The sequence below is a fragment of the Sipha flava genome, unplaced genomic scaffold (assembly GCF_003268045.1).
Source record: "Sipha flava isolate LNK unplaced genomic scaffold, YSA_version1 81_pilon_pilon, whole genome shotgun sequence".
Lineage (NCBI taxonomy): Eukaryota > Metazoa > Arthropoda > Insecta > Hemiptera > Aphididae > Sipha > Sipha flava.
Window position 1 is genome coordinate 1,631,864 of NW_020273623.1, and position 15,197 is coordinate 1,647,060.

At 26.8% G+C, this 15,197-nt stretch overlaps 2 protein-coding genes across 2 annotated transcripts; both read right to left on the reverse strand.

The window, feature by feature from the left end:
- Positions 1–318: 318 nt before the first annotated feature.
- Positions 319–13,242, reverse strand: LOC112693154 (very long-chain-fatty-acid--CoA ligase bubblegum-like). The gene is made up of 17 exons (XM_025568090.1): positions 12,548–13,242; positions 5,308–5,393; positions 5,070–5,116; positions 4,885–4,913; positions 4,544–4,742; positions 4,338–4,472; positions 4,062–4,257; positions 3,847–3,948; positions 3,615–3,761; positions 3,487–3,555; positions 3,195–3,376; positions 2,078–2,243; positions 1,886–2,020; positions 1,616–1,765; positions 1,412–1,552; positions 1,091–1,337; positions 319–633 (listed from the first exon to the last, which is right to left on the reverse strand). Exons 2-17 carry the CDS (start codon positions 5,374–5,376, stop codon positions 557–559), a joined length of 2,091 nt encoding a protein of 696 aa, XP_025423875.1. The 5' UTR covers positions 5,377–5,393; positions 12,548–13,242; the 3' UTR covers positions 319–556.
- On the reverse strand, positions 8,943–9,381 carry LOC112693160. Its single transcript, XM_025568097.1, has 2 exons — positions 9,247–9,381; positions 8,943–9,164 (listed from the first exon to the last, which is right to left on the reverse strand). Exons 1-2 carry the CDS (start codon positions 9,379–9,381, stop codon positions 8,943–8,945), a joined length of 357 nt encoding a protein of 118 aa, XP_025423882.1.
- Positions 13,243–15,197: the final 1,955 nt, after the last annotated feature.

Genomic DNA, 15,197 nt, shown 5'->3' on the forward strand with positions numbered 1-15,197 from the left:
AATTCTTAGGAAAACCACGCTACAAAATTTTTATTATTTTAACAAGTATGCAGGCATATAAAAAATAACAATTATTAAAATTTTTATCATTTTTTATCGCCAAATTCATTATCATAATGTTAAATAATATTCAATTAAAATATATCAAAAAATTATAATTGTTTGGTTTGAAAAATAATATCACAATAAAAAGATTTTTACTAAAAAACAATAACTTGACTATTTAAAATAATTAAATTAAAAATATGTTAGTTACCAACAGAAAACAGATGTTGTACAATGTGCTAGTACAAATTCAGATCATGAGGTAACGTGAAATATAAATAACTTACTTGTATTTAAGTACAACAATAACAGTTTCAAGAGTATAAAGAAGGAAATATATAAAAAAATTTTTTTTACAAAGTTCACTGATATATAGTTGGTTCAAAATTAAGGAGGACCATTAATTTTGATACCCTGTGTGAGCAATTTAATTATATTTTTGTTTTCTATGTAGTATATTTTCATTATCTTGCAATTTAAACAAAAATTGTCTTTTACTTATTTGACCCAATCAGTTTTGATAGAATTCTTCGATTAAATCTTTGTATTTTTCATTGATTACAGGACGTTTCAATTTCAACGTAGGACCTGAAAATAAAAATTTCAAATAAGTAATTATTACATAACAAAAATAATCTTCTGTTTTTAAAGAGAAAAAAAACTAATTAATTAACTGAACTAATTCTTGGGTGATTAGTTTAGTTAAGAATTTGAAATAAAAATTAAAAAAACTGTAATTCTATAAATATTCATATTTATAAGAAATATTAACTGATTTTAATAGCTATTCAAGTTTACAGTGCTGTCTTTATAGTAAACTAATAATTCTTATAATAAAAATAAAATATAAAAAATGTAAAGTGTAATTGAAATAATAGTAGTAAGTAAGAAATCTATATCTAGGATTAGGGTTAGTTGTAGTTTTAGATCTAGGTACACTATACATCTCAGAATTAAGTATATCATAATATGTAATGAATAGACTAAACAAATAATATTTTATTTTAAGCAATAAATAAAAGTTAAATGTGATTTCTTTACATACCTAATTCACCGGTAGGCAAGGAGAAATCAACAGGTAAGAGTGCAAACTTCTGAATTCTTTGTGCATTAGATATTGCTTTCTTGTTTGCTGCATCAATGCCTTTTTGAATAGCATCAAAAACTTCTTTAGGTCTATTTGCAACTACCTCAGATACTTTAGTAAATTTACAACCAAGCGATGATAACCATGTAATTACTTCAGGTGTTAAATCGTCCAATGGTTCTGCAGTCTCAGCATTGACTTCACACTAAATAGTATAACCAGATAAATGTAACACAAATGTTAAAATTATTTATTATTATTTTGAAGACAAAACCCTACCTTTAGTGATAATAATATGGACAAAAATTTTCTCTTATCACCAATTAAAAAAGCATTGCTGACAACAGGTAGCTCAGCTTTAATATTGTTTTCAATTAACACAGGAGGTATGTTTTCTCCACCGGCTGTGATTAATAATTCCTAAAACATATAATAATAACAGTAAAGCATATTTAACATTATTAACTTTATTTGATGATTTACCTTTATTCTTCCAGTAATAGTAACATATCCTTTACTATCTATATGTGCTATATCACCAGAATGAAGCCAACCTTCAGCATCTAGGGTACTTTCTGTTTTATCTGGTAGATCCAAATAACCCATGAATACGTGACGTCCAAATATACAAAACTAAACAAAGCAATAAAATTAAAATGTGTATTTTCCACTCAATATATATATTTAATTCGACATATGTATAATAAAATATAAAAATAGATAAAAAAAAGTAAAACAAAACTTGATATTTACTTCACCGTTACCATCCTTATCAGGTTTATCTATTTTGGATTTCACTCCTTTTAATGTTTTTCCTACACCAGCTACATTTTCATCAGTTGGATTACTCAACGTATGAGCTCCACCACATTCAGACATCCCAAATGCCTATAAAATACAAATATTAAAAATAAACTCAACAAATAAATAATGCTATTACATTACCTCGCATAAAGGTATATCTAAGCTCATAAAATATTTTTTTAGTTCAACTGATATTGGAGCAGCAGCCGAAATGAAATATTTACACCGATCAAAGCCAATAGCACTCTTAATACGGCCATAAATTAACCATCTGAAGAACTTATACGAATATGTTTCTCTTTCAACTCTGTAACAAAAACTCACATCAGTTGGATATGTAATTATCTTAATTTAGTACAAGTTTTACATTTATTGTACTCTACACTCAGTCATTTTAAAAATAAATAATATATCAACCTATTAAATACTTTAAAGACTCAGTTATGGTTAATATAATTAAATCAATCAATCAAAAAAATAAGTAAGAACTAAATGTTGCACTGATAACACAATATATAAAATACTAATATTTATTACAGATAAAATGTTATTTATGTAGTTTTTAAAAATAATATGTAAAAAAAACATGATCACTAAACTATTTTTATTATTTTTTTAAGTCAATAAAAATAAAAATATAAACAATGTTAGCTGAATCTAAATAATTTTAATTTATTTATGATAATCAATTATTAATAACAATTAAAAATTACATTTATTTTACTAAAATAATTTAATATGAATTTTATTCTTAAATTAATCTAAGAAATTTAGTTAATTAACACAACTGTATATTAAAGTAAAACAAAGAATGTTTACTAGCAAAGAACTATCATTTATAGATTGTTAGCATGATAATATTTTGTTTTTAGTACAATAAGAATAGTAAGATCCTGCTTCTTTGACACCTACTAGTCCAACAAACTCAACAATCTTATAATTAAATGCTTCAGTCAGACTCTCCACACAATTTTTTTCTTTCTGTACTTCATTATTGCCAGAGATAAAAAGTACAAGAACTACAAAAATATTATTGAGCTAATCTACGAATAACTATGATACAACTTTAGGAATAACAAGAAGGAACCGGTTAGTAGATCACAATCGATAATTTATTAGGTATTAATTATTGTAATCAATAATCAAACCCCTTGTTCACCACCCCCAAATTCCATATATATAAATATATCGAACTAACAAAATCCTACTGTAATAATATTAAACTATTATATTAATAATATTAAATAAATATTATCACCCTTTCATTGCTTCTTCATAATGATGTAGACCAACTTCTTTAGCCCAATCACCAATATATTTTTTCAAAGCACCAGATTTTCGGCCAATACTGACTAACTTTTCATTAATTTTTTCCCAAACACGTGGAACACCCAAGAAAACTGTAGGCCTCGCAGCTTGAAGTGTATTTACCAAAGAACCCTGAAATCACATAAAAAAAGTATATATTTAATCTAATACAATATAATAATAATAATAATAATAATATAATAATTTATAATTGACAAAAACATTATTTTTCACAAACAAACCTTGAGGGCATCTTTTTCACCAAAATATACTTGACCTCCTATTGTGATAGCACAGTATATATCTGTTATCTGAAAATATAATATTTGTAAATAATTAATTGTAAACTATTTGAATCATTTACACATACTTGTGCTGCAACGTGACTCAAAGGTAAGTATGATACAAGAACTTCTTTGCCATTTATTAAGGACAAGAAATTGGTGATCACCAACGCATTATAGGTAAGATTATCATGACTAACCATGACTGCCTTTGATGCACCTTCTGTCCCAGACTATTTAAAAAAAATATATCAACAAAAAATAAAAATAAAATTAATATAATTTAATTTATTATTTTATATAATTATTAAATATTACCGTGAAAACTAATGTACAACATTCATTGACTCCCATTGTTTTTAATACAGCATTTAATTTATCATCTGATTCAGCAGCTCCAATTCTCATAACATCTTCCCACTAATAAAACAAAAGAAAAAAATATAATACAATAAAATGCATTTAGCATAAATTTCATTAATTCAAAAAATATATAAATTATTAGTTGCTAAATTATGATTTAAAAAACTTACAGATAAAACACCTTCTACAGTAGGTTTGCCTTCATACTGAATGATGGCTTTCAAATGGGGTAAACGACTTTTGACCGATAATATTTTCTCTAATTGTTTGTCATCTTCAACAACAGCAATGTTTGCCTTACTAGTCTCTAAACAATGGAAACAAGCGTCAGGAAGATTTGTTGTGTACATTCCAGCAGCAAAACCACTAATAAACAAAAAAAATATTAAGTAATGAATTTTAAAATATAAAAATAATTGTATAAGCTCATAAAACAATAAATTTACCCAGCATAAATAGCTCCTAAATCAGAATAAAACCATTCAGGTGAATTAAAACCAATGATACAGACACCATGAAATCTTTCGAGGCCTAACTTTATAAATGCTTTAGCAACGGTTTGTACATTTTGTTCATATTCTCTATAAAAATAATAAAACATAATTTATAAAATAATTTATAATAATAACAATAATATTTCTAATAATCATACTTATAAGTAACTTTAACCCATTTATTGTCAGATTTATAATTTAAAGCAGGTAAATCTCCATATTTTTCAACAGTTCTTTTCAACAATCCAGGTACAGATATAGGTGTATTATCAGCACCAGCCTCAATTCTTAATGTGACTCGGCCATTTGCTTCACTAGTATATTTTTGTGAAGCAGGTAAAACTTGGTCTGGCCCATCTGAAAAAACATGAAACATGCTACATTAAATTTCAGATTACTAAAATAAAATTATTTTGAACATAATTTTTAAAGAACTTAACATATATATATAAAACGTTTCTTAATATAAATTAATATTAAGAAACAAACAAAAACTTACAATTTTCTGCTGGCTTTGAGCTCTCAAAACTGCAACGAAAAACATGGAAAAATAAATTTAAATATTAATTAAAATTGAGTATTTTGTTGAATGATTTGAAAGCAAATTTCATTATTTTAAAACATAATTACTTAAAAATAATTATTCTATAAAATTTACTATTTTTTTTTTTTTTTTTAACAAACCTCATGTTCGGAATATTATCACCAACAGTACTGGATAAAAATGAATTCTAAAAAACAAAAAAACTTAATATTAGAAACTGTAAAATAAAATTAAAAAAAATATTTTTAATTTACATTATAAATTTAAACTGATTTTATAGAATGAATATTATTTAATTTAAATTAATAAAACTAATAAAATTAAAACTACTTTACTTCTCTTATGAAATGTATTTAATATTATCAAATGATGACCAACCTCTTTTATTTTATATTGACTTCCACCATTTTGCATTACACTTGGAATTATATCACCGTCATCACTCATTGTAAATTAAATAGGTACTGAAAAAAAAAAAAAGATCAATCATTAAAATGGATCACAAATCAATTTAGATAACTATTTAATCCAATTATGAAGAAATAAAAATTTAAAATACGATAACAGGTATATCAATCTGATAAAGATTACTCTAAATTATTCATTTTTAATATAATATACTACCATTATTTATAGAATAATGATCATAAAACTATGATTTTATACTATTTTTATTTTACAAGTTTAACCTTATTATGAACATTTAATAGAAACAAAGACATCCATAGTTATTGTATATTTTAATGAATTTCCTATAGTTAAATAAGTTAAAAATAAGTATTATATTATGTCAAATCTCAGGGCCAAGAGATCTTTGTGTACACTAATTAAAAAAATATATTATTGTTATATAAAATAAATATAACTAATTTATTATTCATATTAATGAAACTACTGTCAATGTGTGATTAATAAAGTAGGTATATATGATATATATGTATACAACACAAATATTACTCAACATTATAATAAAAAATAGTTAGCCATTTTGCTACAATACTAAATATTTTTTTAATTTGATTTAATTAACTTATAAAAAATATTTTAAAATACTTTTTCATTTAAAAATAAAAAATATTATTTTAAAAAAAAATTAAAAAAAAAAATTATCTGCTTTACCTTATAACTTAATACATTTTATTCAAAAATATATTATATTATATAATTAATACCTAATATTATATCAGTCATTAAAAAAATTAGTTTTTCTTTTAATTAAGATACATTTTTAAAAACTTTAATTTTCCACATTGAAATTATATTATAATTTAAATCATATTAACTAAAATAATTTTTTGTCTGCTATATCATTGGTATTTTATATTTTAATAATAACATACAACAATGTGGTATCTAAAATATAGATAATTATAATGTTTGTAAAAGTATACGTATTTACACCATGATTACTATAGTTGTATATTTATAATATATTTTATAAAACCTTTGTTTTTAATTATAAGTACACCTATTTAAACATACATACATATATGTAATTCTTAAAAATGAAAAAATATTTTTACTAAATTAGATAAAATAAAAAAAAAATCAACACATGAAAAAAAGTTAAATAAAAATATGAATAATAATAATTAATTATTATAACTCTACTGTAATAAAATACAGCATTTTTAATACTTTGTCTTCATTAAAATAAGTTGATATTCATCAGTAACCTTTAGTTCAAAAATAGTCAAACTTTTTTAAGAATTATACCAAATTCAAGATTGCAAGCGTGCAGTAATATATAAATATAATTAATGCAACACAATTATAATTTTAAAATTGTAATTAAAAATATTCACCAATTAAAATTTAAAATGATTAATTTACTGTAAGTACTTATGCATTTACATAGAACCATATAAACAGATAATAATTAATAACAACCTAATAAATTATACGAAATTTATTAATAGGTCATCATATTGACAAAAAAACTTACATTTTAAATTATTAACATATTTATATTTTTTAAGATTTAAGACATTTTGTGCAATAAGCTAAAAAATAATTTTAAAATTAATATTACTTATGATAATACAAACCATTAAGTATACAGTGAATTGTAAGTTGATTTAAGTGATGACAGTTGAATAAATAAATGCAAAATTACATTTAGTAAAATAATAACTAAACAGCAAAAATTAACTAATAAATCATTAACATATTTATATTCTGGTTCAATACTTAAGTTATCAAGTAAAAAAAAAAAAAACAGAAGAAATAAGCAAATAAATTTAAAAGTTATAATGTAGAATTTCAATATAAAATGATGGTAAAAAATATATTATATCAGTGGTTCCCAAACTTTTTTATGTCTCATATCCCTAAAACAAGAAAAAATTAATTGCACCTCCCAATAAAACATTTTTTATTATTTTGATATAACCAAATTATTATCGATCAAATAATAAATATATGGTAGTGCAATATACATATTTTCCTTGCACCTTATAAGAGACAGTTTGGGAACAACTGCATTATATTATATTATTATAAAATTAAAAATTGTTTAAAATCAAAATTAACAAGTAATAAAGGATCTGTGAATTAACTTAAATAAAAAAAAGATTTAAATTATCAATGTATAATAAAATAATGAATAAATAGAAATTTAAAAATAATTATAAAATTACACATTTAACTCGACATTTAATATCTCATACAATTTTTTTTTAATAATTTTATATTATTCATTTACTCATATTTTAAGCCTTTATAAATAAGATTTCCAAACATTTGAAAAAATGTAAATATATTTTTTAAATTTACATATATTTTAAATAACAAAAATAACTGAATTGTAATAAACCTAAAATAAAAAAATTGATTATGAGGTTTTCTGTAAAGATCTACATAAATGAATGTCAAATTAGTATATTACTACACAATTTTAAGATTTTTAAATGAATAAAAAATCTGACACTAAAAATGTAGAGATAGATTATATAAATATAAATTAAAACGGGTTTTAATTCTAAATCATGTTTATTAATACTATAGTCCTATAGCAGATGTGTTATTCAAGATAAACTCAAGACATATTTATCTAAGTTCAACCAAACTAACTAATAATTTAATTCTAACATAAAATTTATTTGTCTTCTCTCTGATAAATAATGTACTTATATTAAGATTTTATAGAAAATAATGTTTTGATTTATGATAAAGAATTAAGGAAGAAATGCATTATTTCCATATGATAATATACCTATTTATAAAAACATTACAATTCTATTATTTATAAAGCTAAAAAAATATTTTAAAACAACTTGCTATAGATATTTTGAAATTATAAACATATAAATCATAGTACTTAGATAAATTGTATAAAAATTATTGCCAATTAGCTAAAATGTAATAGAACTTTTAATTTTAACATTTTAACCAAGGTTTTTTAAATAACAATAAATGTCTAATAAATTTATAATTAATAGATAATTTAATTAGTAAAATTAAAATGATAAATTCAAATGTATTTACATTAATATAACTATACAAGGTCTATAATAATAACTAATTTTTAACAAACATTTTATAGCTGCTTATTCGCAGTATAACTGTTTTAATATAATTTTGCTTAGATAATTAAAAATACTAAGTAATTATTGATATTTTCACAAAGTAGAATCATAAAATTACAATTCAAGGCTACTATCAAATAGTCTCTATTCTTAATGCCAAATTTTTTAATGTAAACATTTAAAAAAAATTAATTAAATAACTACTAATTTATTATAGAATTTACATTATGTAGTGAAAAATTAAAAATAAATAAATAAATAAATAACTAGAACGTATTATTTAAGGACAAATATTTTATTATTATATTAACCAAGGACATAATAAAAAATGTATTAATATGTTTGGTTATATATTAAATTAAAAATCTATTATAACTTAAACTTAAGAAATGAAATGTAAGTTATTACTGATTTAAAATAATTAAATTAAGTCACTCCTAAAGTATGAAAAAAATACAAAATTATAAACTAAAAAAAAAAAATTAGTTAATTTACCAATATACCGTCTTCTTCTCCTTTACCTTTCTCCCAACTATTGTGGTCAGCCACCCTTGTCCTAAACCTCCACTCGTCTCGATTTTCTACATCCACTACACAAACACCAACAGCCTTCATATAACTTTCAATTGCATCCAACCACCTCTTGTTTGGTATCTCTCTTTTCCCTTCAATGTTTATTTTCATAACCACTCTTACTACTTTTGTTTCCTCTTACCTCATCACATGCTCAAACCATCTCGATCTATTTTCTCTCATATTGTCCATTATTAACGCTACACTTGAAACTAACTCTCTCATATTCATTTATTAATCGATCTTTTTTTGACACTCCACTCATCAATCTTCTAAGCATTCTCATTTCTGCAATACTCATACTCTGTTTTATTCTCCTGTAGACCGCCCAACACGCCAAACCATATAGCATAGTTAGTCTCACTATATTCCTTTAAAATTCTCCTTTTAGCATTATTGAAATTCTCTTATCACATAAAACGCCTGATGCTTTTCTTTATTTCACCCAACCGCACTTAATCCTTTGTTCTATATCCATACCATAACCCCAGTCCTTTTGTACAAATGATCCTAAATATTTAAAGTTCTCAACTTCACCTAACATATCACTGCTAATTGTCATTGGTCTCTCATACCCTCAACTTCTTGATATCTTCTGCCTAAGTCATACTTTATATACTCCTTTTTATTTTTACTAATTCTCAATACTTTTCTTTTAAGGACTAACCTCCACTCATCCAATCTGTTATTAATTTCTTCCAGATTTTCTCCTATCAAAACCATATCATCAGCAAACATCATACACCATGGTATTTTGACCTTTTATAACTCCATTAACACTGAGAATAAATAAAGGCTTAGAGCCAACCTCTGATGCACACCAACTCCTACGTTAAAGTCTTCTTTTAATCCACATAAACTTTTAATCTCGCTCATAACTAAGTAGTTCTCAAGCCTTCATACATATTTTGAATCAAATAAAGGCTTAGAACTAACCTCTAATGCACACAAACTCCTACATTAAAATCTTCTATTATTCCACATAAACTCTTAACTTACTAATTCTCGAGCCTTCATACATATCTTGAATTGAATTTATATATATTTTTGGGACTTTTTTTTTATATTAAGGCCAACTTTAAAACTTTTCTTGACACTCTGTCATACACCTTTTTTAAATCTATAAACACCATGCATAATTTTTTCTTTTTTTCCCTAAACTTCTTTACTAGTTGTCTAACACAAAATAATGGCTTCATTGTTGATTTTCCTTGCATAAAACCAAACTGATTTTCTGTTATTGATGTTTCACTTCTTATTCACTTCTCTATAATCTTTTCACAAATCTTCATACTATGACTTATCAGCTAGGAATAATTAAAATTATTATTATAATCAGTGATATTTATAATTACATAAATTAATTAAAATAAATACTTTGTTATTTGCAGAGAGGTTTTTACAAAAATGTATACATGATTTTATAAAATTAAATTATAATGAATTTATTTTATCATATGTCATCGACAAGTATATGTAAGCAAGTACTTTAATATATTCTTGCCCTCAAGTACGAGTCCTAGATTCTTATTATACCAAAGTTTTTAAATGAGAGACATACTATTATAATAGTTCTGGCATTCAGCTAAAATCTTAGATTACCAAAAGTATAACTGGGAACAATTCTAGTTTAGCAACCTATCGATTTTTTTAATTTTTTTTTTTTTCCAAAATGTGTATTTTAGGGTGTTTTATATGTAAAAAAAATTAACCCCGGACAAACTTCGTTTTGAAGTTATTGATAAAAAACTTCAAAAACTTGAAGTAATGTCTTTTGTGATATTTTCCCCTTCTGAATTTTGATTCGTCAATTTCAACAATTAACTCTGGTCCACCTACAAATGACGTATTTATGAAGAATAATTAACTAAAAATTGTCTAATAGTGTGAAAATGAAATAAAATTTTTTTGCAAACAATGTGTGTGGTATCGACAATGGCCAATGAAACTATTATACGAATGTTTCAGCACTCGTCGTTACCCTCCTCGGCGCTGTCGCTTTGCTCCACAAATCGAAAATATCCCTAAACTTACTATGCAATACCACCTCAAGTAGGTAACAAGGACAATAAAAATGTAAATATGTGAAAATTAAAATTAAAAATTCAATTCTAAGTATTTAAAAAAAAAAAAAATGCGCGTTATGAAAAAAAATGAAGTTTTTGAAGTTTTTCATCAATAACTTCAAAACGAAGATTGTCCGGGCTACTTTCTTTAGCATTCTTATAAAACACCCTAGAACACACATTTTGGAAAAAAAAAAGGTTAAAAAAATTGATAGGATGCTAAACTAGAATTATGCCTATAACTGAGCAACTTAACATTTAGTAATTTATCACAACTTAACAAACTTAATTCATTTTAATAATTCAAAACTTTTTAAATTTATAAAATTCATCAGTTGTGTAACAAATTTACAATATACCTAACACTAATGTCCCTTTAAATAAATTTATCTCAGAATTTATAGACATATAGTTATATAAATCAAATAAATAAAATGAGCCATTTATAAGCATAATGATGTACCTAAATAATAATCCAAAAGAGATAAAATAATGAATTTCGAAGACTAAAATTGGCTTATCTGGTATGAAAATAGACTAGGTATGCAAATATATATGACTTCCTACTTGCTCGTATGTTAATGAAGAGCAAACTCAAGGGTATTTAAAAATATAACAAAAATAATGACCATCTATATTTACTGAGAAAAACCATAGAATTAAAGCTTAAATTTCTACTCTAATAATGTAATGAGAAAGTGTACATGTATGACGTACATTTGACAAAAATTAAGAAAATGAGTACTATCTATGTTTTAACGTGTTAATAAAAATGGATAACTAAGGAAAAGATCTTGAAAAATACTAAAAGATAAATAAAATAAATTTAATTGACTATTTAGTAATTATTATACAGATGCACTCACACACACACACACACACACACACTATTGTAATTACTTACTGAAAATTAATTTTATAAGTGTGCTTTAATGAAATGAGTAAAAAAAGGTAAATATGTGAGTTATTAACAAAATATACAAAGTCGTCCAGGGATCGTTGAATAGCTGAACAATATTTTAAGAATGCTGAATAAAAAAGGCTAAAATATGAAATTAAAAAAAGTACAAGCTACCTAATTGAGTTCAAATATATCGGTGGGTCGCGCGTAATGTCTTGACCTCTGTGCACATTATCACATAAATCGCACACGCACAATCACAGAAGCGAACACAACACAATCGTCCACCTCTATCATTCACCGCTATCGCAGCGGCATGTGAAAAATAATTTTAAAAAAAACCATCAAAACAAACCAAAAAAAAAAACATGTTCAAATAGTCCATAAAAGAGTAGTTACGGAATAACAAAAACAACACGATTTTTTGGTAGAAAAAAAAATACCGTTATATCTAAGAGGGTGGAAGGCGGCAAGCGATACCCCTATGTCTGTATAACAAATGTGTCGTTTTTGAAATAAGATTTAATGTGCACTACTAACGTATTATTTACCTGATATCTCGTCAGATAGATGTTATTTTGTTAAGACTGTTCCGAGTGGCGGCGGCGTCAGGACACGTCGTCAAGGGAAATTGTGTTCAGTAGGCGGACTGATGTTCGCGTAATAGTTATGCGGTAGCGGACACGAAAAATGCGACTGCGGCAAAAACGACGTCTGAGATTCAAATGAGCGTTCCTACGTCGTCCTCCCAAATTTACGCGTACACACGCGTGTGCATGTTCGAAACACTCACCCGGAAAAAGAGATAGGACCCGTGGACGATTAACCGATTAATTAACGTAATAATGATAATATTGTACTAATAATAACGATGATAGCGTGTATTACAGTACACAACGCAAACTCCGATAACGTTCGCGACCTAGGCCACGTCGGTGGCAGACGTTCGGATTACAAATACCGATGACGACGATCGCGCGTGGAAAATTATTAATAAATCACACGCGCACAATATCGCGCCGAGTGGGAAATAAAACAATACAATAACTGCAACGTCGTGCACACGGGATTTGTTTGATCCGCAGCAGTAGCGCCGTCGTGCCTTATGTATGATTTTTATTTTTATATCGTTTTCCGAACATCAATCGTCCAATACGTAGTGACGATAACGAACACGCACGCACGAGTGACGTACACGTTTGAAGACTACGGCGCGGCAATAATCCACTATACACACACACGCACGCACGCAAGCAAGCACTCGGTACACTCACCACCGGTCAGACGGGGACACGGCGGCGGTCGTGGTAACGGTTATTGGATTGGAAACCGGCGGACAGGTAACGTCGGGCCTGAGATGACGTCACCTCGGTTTCGGTGGCGTGTACCGCAGTATCGCTGCCCAGTCATGGAAGAAAGGTCGCGTACGTTCCACGAGCCGGACGGTTCGGCCGTACCTGTGGCCGCGCGACCGCCGCCGTCGACCGGTTGAATGAAACCGTCGCCCCGTACCTGACCCGCACGTACACGTGACGACGTGGTTGACCCGGCGGCAGCGGCTCGGCGACAACTAATCGCGTTCGTCCGCGGCGATCGCACCACTTTTACGCGGACCAATGGCAGACGCGCACACGACTCGGCGACATCCGCTCCCCGCACGTCGCCGCAACCGAAATTCGGGCGCGCGTTTCCCGTCCGTCCGACGAGAAGTCGAGCTCTAGCCCGTGTGTCAACGCGCAGGGATGCAGTGGCGGAACTACATATTGATAACGGTGTGATTTCACACGGGCCTCCAACGATTAAACTTAAAAAATTGTGAACATTAAAATCTATAAAATCAAACTAAAAACATCATAAAAGTTTATTTTTTAGTTTTTAGCTTTCCGTGTGTTTTTGTAGGTAAACCATTGCATAATTAGCTATAGAAGTTCGGAATAATAGTAATCTACCATGATCAATTAGTTATTAGATCTTAACTTAGTATAATACTAAGATAGGTATTTGTGCTTTAATTCGTATTAAATAAAATATCCGAGAAAAAAAGGAGTTATAACTGTACTAATGCAGAATTATAATTTTATCACATAAATAAACGATCAGTTGTAAATTGCATCCTGCTGAAATTTAATTCGGTAGAATTAACCAATCAAATCGAATCTTTTAAAACATTTGGTTTTGAGCTCAAAACATTATCCAGTGTTTTTTATATAACTAAATTGTTAGTCATTGAAAATAATAATCTTATGATAAGCTTCCCAGAATTACTAATGGCATTTGATTTATTTCTGACTTTACCAGTAACTGTAACCAGTATTAAGAGATCGTTTTCAAAGCTGATTTTAATAAAAATATAACTCAGAAACATTGTCTCAAACACGTCTAAGTAGCATTAATAAATAAAGAAATAAGACATTCATAGGTATGGGGGTATTGACCCCTTTCTAATGTCGGCCCAGTCAACCAGGCGCGGATCTAGAAATATAATTGGAGGAAGTATCATTTTTTCGAAAGGACAATAAGATAATACAAAATTAAAAATTAACATAAGTAAATTATTGATTTGATATAGAGCTTTAAAAATTACTGCTCATTTTTAAAATTGAACAACAGAGTTTAATCTCCTTTGTTTTATTGCGTATACTAACTTCTAAATAAACACAAAAGACCCAATTTTGAAGTTCTTTTATTTTTCTTTTGGAAAGGACAAACCCCTTTCCCTGGATCTGCGACTAGGGTTTTTTTTATTCTGTATCCAAACTTACATGCGATTTTCTCCCAGAATCAAAACTTGTCACACCGATTCAAGGTCGTTGTTATTTGTTTTTGTTGTAACTATCGTTGTTATTTATGGCTACGATTATATTATCGCATCGAAAGTAAAACTGATTTTAAAACAATTTATGTATGACGAATGGATTGATTTCAGAAACGTACCCAGGAATTTTTTATAGGGAGATTCAAAATTTTTATTTTATCTGTTCTCAAATTATAATTATAATTTAACTAAATACCAACAAATTACTGTGAATGTACTATAGTATGGTTTATATATTATAGGTATATAATCTATAAACTTTGTATATTGAAGATAATGGGAAATTAAAATGCATTATATACTATTATTATACTATTTACTATTAAACCGTTGGCTGACGTTGAATTGAGTCCATGCTAATTTTATGTGTTTGAATTGAGTCCCGG